The sequence below is a fragment of the Pleurodeles waltl genome, chromosome 7 (assembly GCF_031143425.1).
Source record: "Pleurodeles waltl isolate 20211129_DDA chromosome 7, aPleWal1.hap1.20221129, whole genome shotgun sequence".
NCBI lineage: Eukaryota > Metazoa > Chordata > Amphibia > Caudata > Salamandridae > Pleurodeles > Pleurodeles waltl.
The window spans coordinates 613,491,347-613,508,495 of NC_090446.1; the positions used below are offsets into that span (position 1 = coordinate 613,491,347).

Genomic DNA, 17,149 nt, shown 5'->3' on the forward strand with positions numbered 1-17,149 from the left:
ACTTTCCAAATAACTTAAAGCCAAAGATTTGCTGAGGAACTTAAGCAAATGGAGGAATTTGATGAAAGGCAGGCCAGAATTCAAATTAATAAAGACACTGGAAAGATCCCCACTGCACCTCCTCTAAAAACAAAGAGGAAGCTGGCCTTTCAAGGACATTTGGACACTGATCAGCCACCGGATAAAGTGCCAAAACCCAGACACATCTCCACCTCCTCAGTTCTCACCTCACCAGTCTCCTCCTCATTCTCCTCACCTGTCTCTCCACCTATTACCCCTACTGCACAGTCTCCAGTACACTCTGCAGATTCACACCAAGATAATGTTGACCCATGGGACCTTTACGATGATCCCATTTCTGACAACAGTCCAGACTGCTATCCGTCAAAACCGTCAACCCAGAGGATAGCACCTCATACACTCAGATTCTAGCTAGGGCAGCATCATACCATAACGTAGCCATGCACACAGAACCTCTTGAGGATGATTTTCTATTTAATACGTTGTCCTCAACTCACACTACGTACCAGTCTCTACCCATGCTTCCTGGCATGCTAAAACATGCACATCAGATTTTTCAGGAACCAGTTAAGGCAAGAGCAATCACTCTTAGGGTAGAAAAGAAATATAAACCGCTTCCATCTGACCCAGCTTTTATTACCCAACAGCTACCTCCAGATTCTGTAGTGGTCAGCGCAGCAAGAAAAGGGGCTAACTCCCAGTCGTCTGGTGATGCACCGCCCCCAGATAAAGAAATCGGGAAATTCTATGCTGCTGGTAAAAGAGTAGCATCACAAGCGGCTAATCAATGGAGAATAGCCAACTCCCAAGCACTACTGGCTAGGTACGATAGGGCTCACTGGGACGAGATGAAAGATATCATCCAGCATCTCCCCGAGGATCAACAGAAAAGAGCCCAGCAAATAGTTGAGGAAGGGCAGGCTATTACAAATAATCAAATTAGGTCAGCATTAGACTCCGCAGACACAGCAGCAAGAACAGTCAGTACTGCGGTCACCATTAGAAGACACGCATGGCTTCGGTCGTCAGACTTTAAACCCGAAATCCAGCAAGCTGTCCTTAACATGCCATTTTATGAAAAACAGCTGTTTGGCACACAGGTTGATACAGCCATTGAAAAAATTAAAAAGGCCATGGGGGCTCTTTATTCAACACAGTACAGAGGCTCATTTCGAAAGCCTCAATGCAGGGGAGGTTTTAGAGCCCAAACATCTGAGGCATCTACCTCACAATCGAAACCGTCTTACCAGCCACAGTACCAAAGAGGGGGGTTTCGATGAACATACAGGGGCCAATTCTCCAGAAGTAGGGGAAAATATCAGCCCTCAAAGCAAACCACCCACACAAAGCAGTGACTTGCTCCACATCTTCCCTCACCACACTTCCCCTGTGAGAGGAAGACTGCAAAAGTTCCACACACACTGGTTACCCATCACAACAGACAATTGGGTCTTATCCATTATTCAACATGGTTACTGCATAGAATTCGCACAAATTCCTCCAGATATACCTCCAAAACCGCAAACTCTCCTCCCAACACATTTCAATGTTGCAAACAGAGGTACAATCACTGTTACTCAAACAAGCCATAGAGCTTGCACCACATCATCAAATAGGAATGGGGGTTTACTCCCTGTATTGCCTCATTCCCAAAAAAGACGGAACATTGAGACCAATACTAGATCACAGAACTCTCAATCTTTGCATCCGATCAGAACACTTTCACATGGTAACACTACAGGATGTAGTCCCACTGTTACAACAAGAAGATTTTATGGCAACACTTGATCTCAAAATGTGTATTTTCACATACCCATCCATCCAGCGCACAGAAAATATCTCAGGTTCGTAATACAAGGAAAACATTACCAGTTCAATGTGTTAACTTTCGGGATAACAGCTCCCAGAGTATTTACAAAATGCATTGCCGTAGTCTCAGCCTACATAAAAAGGTAACACATCCATGTCTTTCCATATCTCGATGACTGGCTAATAAAATCCAACAGTTAGACACAGTGTCAACACCATTCACGTTATGTAATACAGACCCTACACAGACTAGGGTTCTCAATAAACTACCAAAAATCTCACTTACAACCAACGCAAGTTCAACAGTATTTAGGAGCCACATTAAATACCCACACAGTACTTGTAAGCCCAAGTCCACAAAGGGTACAATCATTCCACAATATATTACCACAAATTCAGCCCAACCAACAGTACACAGTCAAGTTTGTCATGAAACTGTTGGGCATGATGGCATCCTGCATCGCCATTGTCCCCAATGCAAGACTAAACCTGCGGCCCTTACAACAGTGCCTTGCAAAACAATGGTCACAGGCACATGGTCAACTTCAAGATCTAGTGTGTGTTTGGCGGTCTATCAACATCTCGCTTCAGTGGTGGAATTCCACAAATTTAAAAAAAAGGGTGGCCATTTCAAGACCCTGTGCCTCAAGCCACACTTACAACAGATGCATCAATGATAGGATGGGGAGCACAACTCAACAATCAACATTCAGGGACAATGGGACAACAGACACAAGCAACTTCACATAAACCACTTAGAATTGATAGCTGTATTTCTTGCACTCAAAGCCTTTCAACCGCTTCTCGTTCACAAACACATTCTCATCAAAACAGACAACATCACTACTATGTATTACCTAAACAAACAAGGAGGGACCCACTCATCACAACTTTGTCTTCTAGCACAAAAGATTTGGCATTGGGCAATACACAACAGAATTCACCTGGTAGCACAGTACATTCCAGGGATTCACAATCAATTAGCAGATGTTCTCAGCCGGGATCATCAGCAAACACGAGTGGGAAATTCACCCCCAGGTACTTCACAAGTTCTTTCGCCAATGGGGAACACCAGACCTAGACCTATTCGCCACCAGCCAAAACGCAAAATGCCAAAACTTCACATCCAGGTTCCCATACCCTCTATCCAAGGGCAATGCTCTGTGGATCAACTGGTCAGGGATATTTGCTTACGCTTTTCCCCCTCTCCCGCACATTCCATTTCTGGTCAACAAACTGCGTCAAAACAAACTCAAACTCATAGCGCCAACTTGGGCACGTCAACCATGGTACACAACATTGTTAGACCTATCACTAGTACCACACATCAAGCTGCCAAACAGACCGGATCTGTTGACACAAAACAAACAACTAATCAGGCATCCAAATCCAACAATACTCAGTCTAGCAATCTGGCTCCTGAAGTCTTAGAGTTTGGATATCTACATCTTCCACCAGAATGTATGGAAGTAATTAAACAAGCAGGAAAACCCACTACCAGGCAGTGCTATGCAAACAAATGGAAAAGGTTTGTCTTTTAATGTCAATCCAAACAAATAACACCTCTTTCCGCATCCATACAAGACATTGTAGGTTATTTACTTCGTCTACAAAAAGCAAATGTAGCTTTTTCATCCATTAAAATACATCTCTCAGCTATTTCAGCGTATTTACAAAATATACAAAACACGTCTCTATTTAGAGTCCCTGTTATCAGAGCCTTCATGGAAGGGCTAAAACGTATCATACCACCAAGAACACCACCAGTGCCTTCATAGAATCTCAATATTGTACTCTCCTGGGTCCACCATTTGAACCCATACATTCGTGTCAGATTCAATATCTAACGTGGAAAGTAGCATTCCTCGTTGTAATCACTTCATTACGAAGAGTTAGTGAAATACAAGCATTCACTATTGAGCAACCCTTTATACAAGTACACAAACAAAGTTGTACTTCGCACAAACCCAAAATTCCTACCTAAAGTCATCTCACCATTTCATATAAATCAAACAGTGGAACTTCCAGTCTTCTTCCCACAGCCAGACTCATTAGCGGAAAGAGCGCTGCATACATTAGACATTAAAAGAGCTTTAATGTATTACATTGACAGAACAAAATCATTTAGGAAAACTAAACAATTATTTGTGGCATTCCAAAAACCACATACTGGAAATCCCATCTCAAAACAAGGACTAGCTAGATGGATAGTAAAATGCATCCAAACGTGATACATAAAAGCCAAAAGACAGCTATTAGTAACACCAAAAGCACATTCCACAAGGAAAAAAGGTGCAACATTGGCCTTTTTAGGAAACATACCAATGATGGAGATTTGTAAAGCAGCCACTTGGTCAACACCCCATACATTTACCAAGCATTACTGTGTAGATGTGTTAGCAGCACAACAAGCCACAGTTGGACAGGCTGTACTAAACATTATTTCAAACAACTTCAACTCCTATAGGCTGACCACCGCTTATGGGAGGAAAACCGCTTTGTAGTCTATGCATAGCAAGTGTATCTGCAGCTACACATGCCATCGAACGGAAAATGTCACTTACCCAGTGTACATCTGTTCGTGGCATGTTCCGCTGCAGATTCACATGCGCCCTGCCTCCTCCCCGGGAGCCTGTAGCCGTTAAAGTTACAACAAACATTTGTACATATGTGTGTATATATATATATTTCAATTCCATTTGCATGGACATCTCTTTTCTTTATGCTCTCTCACTTCTACCTTACCCTCTGCGGGAAAACACTGGAGCGAAAAGAAACACGTCCGAACCCGATGGCGGAAAGAAAACAATCTAAGATGGAATCGATGCCCATGCGCAATGGAGACGAAGAGGAGGAGTCACTCGATCCCGTGACTCGAAAACACTTCTTCGAAGAAAAACAACTTGTAACACTCAGAGTCCAACACTAGATGGCTGGACCTATGCATAGCATGTGAATCTGCAGCGGAACATGCCAAGAACAGATGTACACTGGGTAAGTGACATTTTCCATATATATAGTGATGTTTGTAGGTTAACAGTGAGAAGAAAGGGTGGTATTCAGGAGACTGTACACTATTGTAATGCTTTCCACATTTTTTACAGATGTGTAGTTTGCTTCAGTGATTTTGAAACAAGGCAACTTCTTCGGGTCCTGCCCTGTAACCATGAGTTCCATGCAAAATGTGTTGACAAATGGTTGAAGGTAAGCAATTTGTCCTGTTTTATTTAGATGTGAGTGCTTATTACAGTCATTGTTAATCAGCTGACCAAATCTCAGACAGATTCTGCAGTTGGATTTCTCAATCAATGGAATGAAATCACTACATACCATTCTAACTTTATGGGTTTTTTAAGCATTTGTATTTATCTAAACAAATTAGACACGCCAGTGGGGATTAAATATAGCCCCTTGAAGCGCCCAGCACTGTAACATCCACAGTGGTTTGTAACAGCCACAAACATCTTATTTCTAATTTTCCACTCAACCAGGAAGGATCTCATAATATTTTGCCTCTCCTTTTTAGGTCTGCCTCATTTGGAGCCCTTGCTAGATTCCCTCTGCTAGTTTTTTTCTGCAGTTAGTTGTTTTATTGGATTGATTTTCCTTTTTATGGCCTGTTTTACCTAAAAACGGCACCAAATGAGAGAAGAAAGTGAGCAATTTTATATCCTTATCATTTTCGTCCATAAACAAATGTGGCTGTCCTGAATTTTGTGGCAGGACATGTTCTCATGTTAAGGTGGCTGTTGAAATAGTCAGTACGAACATAGAGTCCAAGACACTGAGATTGGTTAATTTTAAAAGAATGCTCTACCAAATTATCATAAAGGCAATATTGGAGGTGGGCACACCTCGTTCTCTGCAGAAAATACATTGTTCACTTGGCCCTCAGGAAGAGAATGAGTCGTTAGCTCTGCGGAAAGTGCCTTCCCTTCTTACAAAACCCTTACTACCATTCAACATTCCAGTAGAAAGGGAGAATATCCACCTTTAGGATTGGAAGAAAATCATCACTATTGCTTGGGTGGTTGAAAGATATATTCTAAGACTTGCCATTTCAAATGGCTTTTAACCAATGTACAGTTGCATTTCGTTTATATCAAGAAGTTCCCACCTTGTCTGAAGAGGCAGATCTCAGATTGTGAGAATGATGTATATCAATAAATGTGAGGATATTGGCTCTTTATCAAGTCTTTCAGGATGCCTACGTTTTTTTGACTGCCTCTTTATTGGGTTTTCTGCATGTCATTATACACTATCCATTTAGAATGGAGCAAAACATATTTTACAAAGTCTGGATTCCCTGCACCTTGTTCCAATAATGGTTCAGTCATGCATGTGGTCGGTTGTCTAAAGCTTTGTGCAGTGCTGCATCACTTGATGGGCCAACCCAAACCTGTCTGTCCTGCCAGTGTTGTCCTTTTCATCCAACAATAAAATTCATGATGCGCTGGTCTACATTACCCTTCCGGAACCCTCAGTGCCTGTGCTGCTGAAAATCCTGACCGCTTTCGAAGAGGTCTGTGGCCTGCTCGTCAACTAGCAAACGTCGGTTCTCTTTCCTTTAGCAAGCTTGATAGAGGCGGACACCACAGCCCTGCCCTAGACAGGGCTTACCTGAGAGCGCAACCACTTTCAGTACCTGGGCATGCAGGTGGCCCATACAGTAACTCATAACTGTGACCTAACGGCTTAGGCGTCCCTGATCTGCAGATGTATTACTTTACAGGACTATTACAGTACGCGGGCACAGTGGTGTGCTGAAAGCCTGACAGGGAAAAAAAACATGCTGGCTTGTTGGGACGGTGATCTCCCAGGACACCTACTGAGAGGGTGCAGATTGCCAGCTGGAACCTCTTTTTTAGTATGTCAGGTCGCTAAGGTGTGGGAACGCGCAGTCACACTGGTGCAATGCAGAGCTCCTTATACGAAGATGCTTCCATTGCAATGGTTGCCAGGTTTACGGCAGATGCAAGCAGTAATGGGCTTATCCCGCAGGTATACAGGGGGGGTTGTACCACGACTGGAGATCTGCACCAAAATCAGGACTTCCTCACCATTGATGAGGCCGAGGAATACTATCAACTACCTCCTGGCAAATTCCTGCAGTATGTCAAGATCTCCTGCACAGTCCATGAAATATGGCCCACCTTCCCAGCAGAGCTGGAGGAGTCCTATACACTACAGCTTCTACTGGACCCTGACACCACTAGGGGAATGATCTCTCGCATTTATATAGTCCTAAAACTGGACCACAGGGAAAATATGAAGCTGACACGGACAGGTGGTCTGCAAACTTACTGCTTCCCCCCACAGACTCAGAGTGGCGACTGTCGTTTGTGCACGTACGAAAAGTGGCCAGCAATGCTCGCTTTAAGCTCACACAGTTTATGTAGGAAGCTGGCCCTTTATGTGGTATGAGAATACTGTGTAAACGGTCCAGGGCTTCCCCAGTGAGTAGACTGAGATTGCATAGCAAGCCCTAAGCCCTCTATGTAGGGGTGGTATGGTCAAGCAGCCTCAGGCTTAACATAGAGGAGTGTAACACATCTACAGAAACACACAGTTGATAAGAGACGTGCCTCAAAAAGGGGATCCACACAAATTTATAAAAATAGCTATCTTTATATATGACTAGGCATCAGAAAAATCGTTTATGTAAGTACTTTTTTTAAATCTGAATTCTTTTCACTTTAAATAATGGACACAGTTCTATTTCTGAGTTCCGTAATATTTTCCTATGGGAGGAAAAACAAGTTCTGCATTCAGGTACTGTTGGATGACTTTCGGGACCAGTCTTCAAGACTTAAGGTGAATATTGTGCAAGGGTCAGGCCTACAACAACAGGTCACTCCAGGCAGTAATGGGCAGAGATTTAGTACGGCACGGGGTACCCAACTTATTTCAGTGGAAATATTTCCCAATGGAAAGATGCTGCAGGCTCTGGTCAGTAGGACAGTCAAGATTAACCAACAGATAGGTTACAAACGTGGGGTGCTCAGGGACATATGTGCACCTTTGGTCCTCTTCTCCACGGGTCAGGGACAAAGGGTGCAGAGGTGTGTTTTGGTGTTATGTGCCTTTGTCCGGGAGCACTCGTAGTTGAGGGGTGCCTTGGTCTGAAACTGCAGGTGAAACCACAGTGGACTCAAGTTTAAGAGAGCCGGGAGACTTTGTTGACACCAGGGGCCCACTTGAACTCAGGCCAGAGGCGACAGGTGCAATGGTTGTTTAGGCGTCTGGTTTCTCTCACCCCATGAGTTACAGGAGAGGGGGCCCGCATGCAGAGGCTGCAGGTGACTTCGGGGAGTCCAGTCTGGGTGAAAGCATGATGGACTCGGACTCTGGGGAGCCGGGGGAACCTGGGTGGCACCAGTGGTCCACTTCACTCCGGGTCAGGGATGGCGGGTGCAGTGGAGACTTGAGTTGTTTGCTTTTGGCAATTCCAGAGGCTTCAGAGTCCCTTCTGTGGAGATTTTTGGAGGACAGTTCTTCTGTTCACGAGAGGTCTTGAGTCTCTGTTGAAGGCAGGCAGTTCTTCTGGGCTTTTGGAGTCACAGCTGCAGGACGAGTTTACTTGGATGCAGATTTTGTCAAGGGGTGCAGACAGGCCATCGGGGTTGGTACCAGGTCAGCTGCTTCTTTTCTCCTCTTCTGCTGTCACAGCTCTACGGTGTCTTTTGTCTTCGTAGGTCATCAGGATCTGCCTCTCTGGTGCCACAGACACTACTCAATACTGAAGTTAAGGGTGCTACCTGTGTGTAGGGTGGTATCCAATGGGCCACTGACCCTTGGGGTCACTATGCCCCCTATATGACCACTTCCTCTGGTAAGATGGCATAACCCTATCTCTGAATTCCTAAGAATGCCATCACCAAGATGGCTACTTCTGAAATTTTGTGTCCCCCTTACAGTAGCTCACCTTAGGGATGGTACTGGCCTGGGGGTGGCACGCCTATGTGACTATCTAAGATTCTGCCTGTCCAGGTGCCAAATGGGCTCTGGACTGGGAGGGATATGGGGGGTGGCTTCCTCTGCAGTGAGGGGGGCCATATTCACATTTCAAAGACATTACCTTCCTCTGGAGGTGGTTGATATCATCTTGGCAGCCTGGTGTCCCTCAACAGTAACTGTATACACCTGCTGTTGAGACAGATTTGTGGCTTGGTGCAGTGCTCTGCAGATTAGGCCCCTCCGTGCAAAGTTTTCTGATGTTCTGTTTGTTTTGTCCTTCGTTCGGCCAGACCTTACCCTGGGCACAGTTAAGGGGTCCTTTTCAGCTCTTACAGATTGTTTGCAGTTACTGAATCATCTCCAATTGTTAAGTGATTTTTGATCCTCAAATTCTGAATGTGTACTCATTTGAGCGGCTTCACAGCTGTTCTGTGTGTCTCATCACCCTCAAGACAGTTTCTTGTTGCCATCACATCGAGTGTGACTGATCTTCGAGCTTTGTGTAAACCTGGCATACACTATCTTCTTTCAAAATAAACTAGTTTGGCGGACCCTGGCATCCTATTGTCTAAAGTTGTGACTCCGTTCTATGTCATTAAAAACTTCATCCTGCTGGCATTCTGTGCTCAGCGTCACTCCCCTAAGGAGGCGGAAAGACCTCCAACTCTTGGACCCCATGAGCGCGCTGAGCTTCTACATAAATCATACCAATACAGCAGGCAGACAATCAGCTCTTTGTGGGGTTCTAAGGCGTGAAGAAAGGCAAGACTGTGCAGACGAGAACCCTTACCAGCTGGATCGTGCTCTGCATTAAGATCTGCTATACAGTGAGCATGCAGCCCTTCTGGAGGCTTTTTAGCCATTCTACCAGGGCTAAAGCTGCTACCACTGTGTCAGCAGGCAAAGACTCTACCCTGTTCATTTGCCAGGTGGCTGCTTCGGCATCCCCCCATATATTCACAAAGCTCTACTGTCTGGATGGTCAGGTTAACTGAGAAAGGCATTTTGCCCACTCTGTCTTGAAGGATTTTCTGGTTTGAGACCATCCACAGACCAACTTCCAAATGTGTACAGCGCTGGCATCTAATCCAAAGATGAAGGATCAGTGACTAGAAGTCTCCATCAGAAGAACAAGTTACTTACCTTTGGTAATGCTCTTTCAGGCAGAGACTCCTATCTAGACCCAATGTCCTCAAATATCCTCTCATCCACCCTTTTATATGGTTGGACTCTTGCCTTTAATAAGATCTCAAATGTAGGCATGTGCACAGTAGTCACACTAATTTGCTATTGGGGCTGTACGTCTGAGGTTCAAAAGCAATTGATGCCAGTGTACAGGAGTGGCCCCTATATAAACTCTGCCTGTCATTTCTGAAGCAGAACAGTGGCAGTTTCGAGTTGCACTGCACTACTAACCGTCACATACAGGCACAGTTTAAAAGTTTCACGATCCAGTTAGAACACCTGAGGAATAGTCAAAAGGTGAGCAATCTGCAGCTAGATATAGTCTCTTCAGAAAGAGCATTACTTAAGGTAAGTAACTTGTTCATCAAGTCCACACATTAAGACTGAGCAGATGACGAGATCTTAATGGCATTGGCAGGGCCAAGAAGAGCAAACCAGTGAACAAATGCATTATATTGTAGAGAGTTATCCTCTGCCCTATAACCCCCCGCCCCTCTCCAGGTCATGTGCATCGAGACAGAAACTTTGCAAGGCCTGTTGCATAATTTTCTTGAGTAATCCACACATCTTAATTCCACCTCCTGAACAGTATGCTTTGGCACTCCTTCATAAGGGGAGGAATCTATGAGAAGTATACATCAGAAAAAAAGGTTACTCACATTTTGTAAAGTTTCTTCTGGGTACTATATCTTGAAGATACTCACCAACTTCCCTGCGCCCCGTCAATTTTGCTGTGATTTGTAAGATACTGAGGGATGCAAACGAAATGCTGTGTTGTTGCTGGCTTTGACGCTCTCTCAATTCATGTACGCTCAACTTATTGGGGTGTGGGGAATGTACCAGGAACTGTTGCCAGCATGCCGGTTTAGACCCTTATATACTCCAGTGCTGCTTCTGAAGTACCACCTAGCAGAGCTGCAGAACCATTGCTGAGGGAAAAAAGTTTCTGGATTCTGGCCCCTGAAAGATATTCATAATCTGCAGAAAGATACAGTATTCGCCAGAAATACCATTAACAAAGGTAAATATTTTTTTCTTCTATCAGAAATGGAGTCTAAATATAAGTAAAATTATTTTTTACCACCTCAGCAGCTTCGATGCTGTAGTCACAAGCTACCTTTCAAACGCTTTAAACTTTTAGACATACTTTTCATTGTGTGAGAGGACATCAAGTTTTCTTTCTAGGGATTCTGTCTTGTAAATTAGCATAGATCTATTTGTTATAGAAAGCTCCAGCCATCATCGCTGTTAAATATTTGTTATTACAATTAATAAGATTTCGCTATTCTACCATAGAGAACGCAGACATGCTCAGTTCTAGCCTTAAAAGTGAATTCGTAGACCTAATGGATAAGAAACCGATTTGCTTTTGATAGTTGATTTCCAAATTGTTAAAATCTTCCTTTTCGTCGGGAGCCAAAAGAGGACACCCATAAAGTTGATGATACTTTGCCCTGAAATGTACTACAAGCATGCTTTTTTATGCAGCCTGACTGTCTTGGAGCTCTTAGAGAAGACTTGGGTGTTGCCTGATGATCTATAGTTCTCTTGTAACAGTGTATGGTTGAAATCTTTGTACTCAAACCAATGAACTTGCATCTGGTGTATGCCGTGTCTGTACCTACTACTCTCAAAATGGCTGATTTTTTTTTTTTTTTTATGACTCTCACCTCATTGTAGGCAAATCGCACTTGTCCAATCTGCCGTGCGGATGCATCAGAAGCACACCGAGAGGCGGAATGAGACTTCCGGGAACTTCTATCGCAGAATTCTGAAGAGGAAGAGGATGTTAGCTGGATGACTGGAGACCAACCAGCTGCCAACACCCGACTTGTACGCTTTTGCCGTTCCCTTCCCTACCTGCAGCTGCCTCCTCTGAACACAGATATTACCATGTGGTCCGAGGACCTAGGATCCTCTCGTCTCAACCTTTGGGTCTTCTGCCCTGTGATGAGGCCCCCAGGTCACTGCCTGCTGCAGCTTGGCTGCATTCCCTGGGCGCGTGGCAGCGTCCAGGGAGGAGATGTTGTTACCCTTGCGCTTTCTTTTGTGTTTCCCCGACACTCCAAAGATCGCAATGTCTGTTGCAGACATTTTGAATGTTTTGTGCATTTTCGTTTCTTCATGGTGTTTGGGGTGTTTTTCACCGTTGTTTAGAGGTTCTACCCTCTTTCTTGTCCCCACCTTATGGTGAGGCATCATCGCCAGCTTGGGTTAAAGGTGCTCCAGTGGCCTGATAGATTCAGCAGTGGTGTCGAGGACAGGAACTCCTCGTCCAGATTTGCTGTGACCAGCTGCTGTCTGCGTGCTGGATGAGGCATGCAAGGCATTACCTGGCAGAGCACTGTGTACTTTCGCAGCATGCAACTCCGCCAGCTTTTAGATTTCAGCAGTCACAAAACTGTTCTATATTTTTGCACTGAATCCTGTGGGTCTGATTCCCGCAGTGTCCAACTTTTTGATTATAGTTACTTTTTGCTTTTGTTTAAAAAACTAAATAAATAAATAAAAGCTGATTTGCAAGTTCTGAGATAGGGGTGATGTTCAGACCCTTCGCTTCCCATTTTTTTCCTGAGGTCACAATTTCCTTCCCATTAATGTCCTCCTTCTCCATGCCTGCTCAGTTTTTTTTCTTTCATTCACGACCCCTTTTCTGCTAAAGCATATCTGTGTTTTTTTGTCTTGCAGTGTCAGATATGGAGTAGATACTTTACATAGAAAATTTGAAAGTATCTTGGGCAGCACCAATGAAAGTGGTGTAGAATGGTTTTGGTAACTGCTGGTGGTGCTCCCCAGCTTATTGACCGAAAACCCTTGCACTAAATCGCCACTGATGCTTACTGGGGTGGAAAGCTAGTGCTTGGCTATCCTGAGCATCGTTCACTTGGACCAATGTAGACAAGCTCCCTATTTTTGCTCCCTTGCTCCTTCTAATAAACCTGCCAATGTGAAATACACCTCTCACTGTTTACAGAGCAGTTCAGTAACACCGACAGGCTGCTTTTATATTTTGGAGAGAGGACAACAGGAATTGCATAGCAGGAGAAATCTTGGTGTGGGAGACAGTGAGGGTAGATTTTGGAGGCAGTGAGTTCTAGCCTTGGGTAACAATGAGGACCAGCAGTCATGGGAAGGTGTTCTTCCCTGGTATTGCATGAGAGGATGCCACTTGATTACTATTATTCAAATCCCATGATACTAATTGCCTTTCTCATAATGCATGTATTCCGTTGTAATCAATTTCCTTGACGCGTTGATCATGTAATAAACCAATTAGGGAATGACTGCACTGATCGCACCCTTTGAATAGCGCAATGGCAAATGCACAATTCCTTCTCCTCTATCCACCCTGCATCCCTGTTTCTCAGTGCTCCCATTGATGCCTTGGGCAGGCTGGTAATGCCTCTGCATTTCATTTTGTGTCATATCCCTTGTATTCTAGGAGGGTTTTGTACAGATGCCCCAGTATCCTAGAGGGTGTGATACTAACACATGCCCTCCCTCCTTTGCCCGCAGAAAACCAGAAAGCATTACCTGACAAGACATTTCTATCTGTTAAGAGTGAATTTTGCATGATTTATTGAAGTCAAATATTAATTCTGTGTTTGAGTGGCAGATTGTCGGAAAGGGCAGGCATCTATTTATATGTTCACCATGCGCATGAGAGATCAGCTTAAAATTTGGTATTGGTTAAGCTTGGCCAACTGCGGCTTTTCAGGGGCAGGTGGGTGGTGTGGGGGTGACGTTGGGATCAGCTGATTACTGCCATGCACTGTTCTGCACATATCCACTAATCCCAAGCAGGGTGGCTTAAGCTTTTCAGAGAGGGAGCACTCTTACCTTGTAGGCTTAATGTAAACCACATGCACTGAACCCATCATATTAAGGCACACACAATATTCTGGTTGAAAGGAAAGAAGATGCTGATCCTGTTACAGATTTACCTCTGACTATCAAAACAAATTCTCACCAGCAAAACAGGGGAGAGTTATTAAAGGATGTTGTGAATTCTGATGAAAGCTGTCTTCATCTAAGGCACCACTTGAAACCTTACCCTGAAAAGTATAGTGGTCGAGCAGCAGCTGTGATAGTTTTGCTCTCATGTAAGTATGAAAGAAAAATTGTACTTTGCATTTCTGCCTTGTGGATGGCAGAAGCATATCAGGACCATGTCTGTGTGATTACTCTCCTGCAATAGGGTCAGCGCATACATATCCCCGCATATATGGAAAGACGACCCCTTTTGAAACACACACCTGTGGCCACATCAATGCCCTCCCAAGCGCACCATAACTTCTGCACCCCTTTGCACACAAATATTTTTGAGCACTCCTGCACACTTACCCACGTTTGTAACGTAACAACATCCTTGCTTCATCTTCTTACACACCCCCTGCCTAAACTTGCGAGACCACTTGATTGCCTCACTCATGCTCAAATCCTGCTAAGCACAAACACAGTTCTTTCCGTCCGTCCACTCATTGTGCAGCCTTTAGACATTTCTTTTCTCAAGCCTGATGTGGTCCACTCATACACCACATAAGTCTCTACTTTTTACACATACCCCAGTGTACTTAGGCAACAAAGTGTAATAGGCATTCATCAGTCCACATCTAGACAAATACGAGTGCACACATGAGCAGACGTGTGAGCTAATATGCTTCTTTCCATCATATTTTTGAATTAGAGAAAGGAATAAGAGTAGGAGCTGAAATGATGTTAGTACATGTGATGGGAAGTTTCACATGTGCTACAGGACAGTAGCCACACTGCCCTAAGCATTGCACAAGCAGTGTTATCATTTGATAAGAGGTTTGGGATAATTACTATGCATGTCATGTTTGCATTACTGTGTCCTACACAGGGATACTCGGAGGTGACTGGGCATTTTATCCCTGACCATGCTATCCAATCATGGCATTGTCCCCTGGAGGGGTGGGAGAATTTACTTTGCTGGAGGATTGGTAAATCTGAGCTCTGACTAGCCCACAAATGCACAATCTTTTAGGGACCACTGTCAAGCCACTGCAGTGCCTTCTGTTGCTGGCAGCAGGATGCACATGTAAAAAAGGCCCTTGCCCTACCTCATCCTTTGCCATTTCACCCAGGATTTGGGAGCAGCTGCTGCCGCCCCTCCTTAGACAGTAGCAGAATGGGGTTCTTGTACCACTTTCCCCCTTGGTATCCATTTCCTTAAGCTGAACATACGGGGCTGCAGCCTGTGATGCACATATAAAGCAGCCATCTATATAAGCCATACTGTCCACTGGGCTCCCCATGCCCCGCAGCGAGCCTTGCATCCATGGGTGGGGCGGCAGAGCTATAGATCTGGAATTTTCAACTCTTGGCCTAAGACATTTGCTCCCACCGTACCTTCCTTCCCTTCTAAAAAGCCATTGCATCTCCTTTCCAACCTCAGCAGCCTACGTTTCTAGATCTGTAAAACAACCGTGAAATAGTTTGCAAGTCACATTGGCGCAGTATTACTATTGGTCTTAATTTTATATGAATGAGCTTTTTGTCCCGCCCCTCCCAACTGAAAAGCTTATATTGGCCCTGCTGTGGGTGAAGTAGCAGGGAGGTTTTGTGTGGGAGTGGGGCACAGCTTGTGTGATGCAGAGTTTTATTCCAGTGAGCAGCTAAGAGTGTCATTTCAAATAATGAAAACACAAAAAAATGTACAATGATTTCATGTTTGTGATCACTCCTTAGATACCACATTTTACCAATGATTTTCTGTGCTGGGAATAGTGGATTGTTTACTGTTAAATTATAACCCTATGGACCCTGGGGAGCGGCATGCTCTTTCCCCCACCCACAAAAAAAGGTCCTGCTGTGTACGGGCAGGGGGGGGGGCTCCTCTACTCTGGGGACACAAGACATGTTCTGTGTTAGGTTAAACATATATATAAATATATATATCTATTGTGATGTATGCATAGATATATATATACATTATTTTTGCTTTTTGTACTTGCACATTCTACAGTTACCTCACTCTCCCCATGTATGTATTTGAAAAAAATGCTAATATATAGAAACAAATGGTTCTTAAAGCTATAAAAGTGTGTTTTTCATTCCATTGGAATCATATTGGTTTGTAGCATTTCCCATAACTCGTGCTATTGTATTATATATATATGTGTATACTGATTGAAACTTTTTAACAGATTTGTACTTTTTTTAAAATGAAAGTTGCTACTTCTGCTTGACCTGGTAGTGCAATCATTATTTTTTTTAATGTTGTGGCTGAATTGAGAGGGATGTTCACTAATAAATGTATGATGTATACAGACCTTGCCAAGACTGTTGCCTACCTCTGTTTGTCGATGCAAGTGTCCGCCTTCCATTGTCCCTCAGTCCTTTTGTGAGTGTGGTGGTGCAAGAGTGAAAGAGTTGGGTAATTAATATGTATTAAAACAAAAAAAAGACTCTGGATTTCCCATCACATGCAGAGGAAGTGACATTACTGTTTTCCTGCCAAAACTGTCTTTAAAAGAATCCAAGCAAGGTGACTCATTTCCTGTCATCCATCTGCACAGGAAGTGACATCACTTGATTGCCCCTCATTCATCTGCACAGAAAATGAAATCACTGGTTTCCTCCCAAAATTATCTTTACTTAAAGGCGGAAGTTCAGCAAGCTCACAAAAGATGCAACAAAGGGAAGCCCTTCTACGCCCAGTGTCAGGTCCCTGGTACTCCTCTGAACCACCTTGTCTCACTACTCCAGTGCGACCCTTCACTCCCTTAACCAGAGTCACCTATCTCGCAGTGCTGCTGCTGTGCCTCGTTACCTGACACTGGAGGTACATTCTCCTGTACCCACATTACTTCCCAGCCACACTTCAGAAGCCCAGCACACACAACTGCACTCTCTGAACGACCTACCCCCTCAAATACTGCATGCCTGCATACTTGTCAACACTAGCTCCGTCATCAACACATCACCAATATTTGGGATCTGTGACACAACTGCCCTTCGGACACCCCTCTTCCTGTCTAAAACCTGGCTGGTTCTCCTGTCATTGCCACAGCAGTCCCTCTGTGTTCAATAACCCAAGCCAGAACAAACAGACCCAGAGGTGGATTTACTATCCTCTTCAACAAATCCATCCAGTGCTCCACCTGGTACAAGATCTCAGAAGTATCCTGGGCTTCCGAACATTTACACTATT

At 44.2% G+C, this 17,149-nt stretch overlaps 1 protein-coding gene across 5 annotated transcripts in view; it reads left to right on the plus strand.

Annotated features, from left to right (window-relative positions):
• The window catches only part of RNF44 (ring finger protein 44), a 186,633-nt gene extending 170,365 nt beyond the window's left edge, over positions 1-16,268 (plus strand). For all 5 annotated transcript variants that reach the window (XM_069244570.1, XM_069244567.1, XM_069244571.1 and 2 more), the window contains 2 exons: positions 4,935-5,034; positions 11,653-16,268. In XM_069244570.1, the coding sequence (XP_069100671.1) occupies positions 4,935-5,034; positions 11,653-11,715 (163 nt within the window). In that variant the 3' untranslated portion in view covers positions 11,716-16,268. The remainder of the gene's footprint in view (positions 1-4,934; positions 5,035-11,652) is intronic.
• The last annotated feature ends 881 nt before the right edge of the window (positions 16,269-17,149 follow it).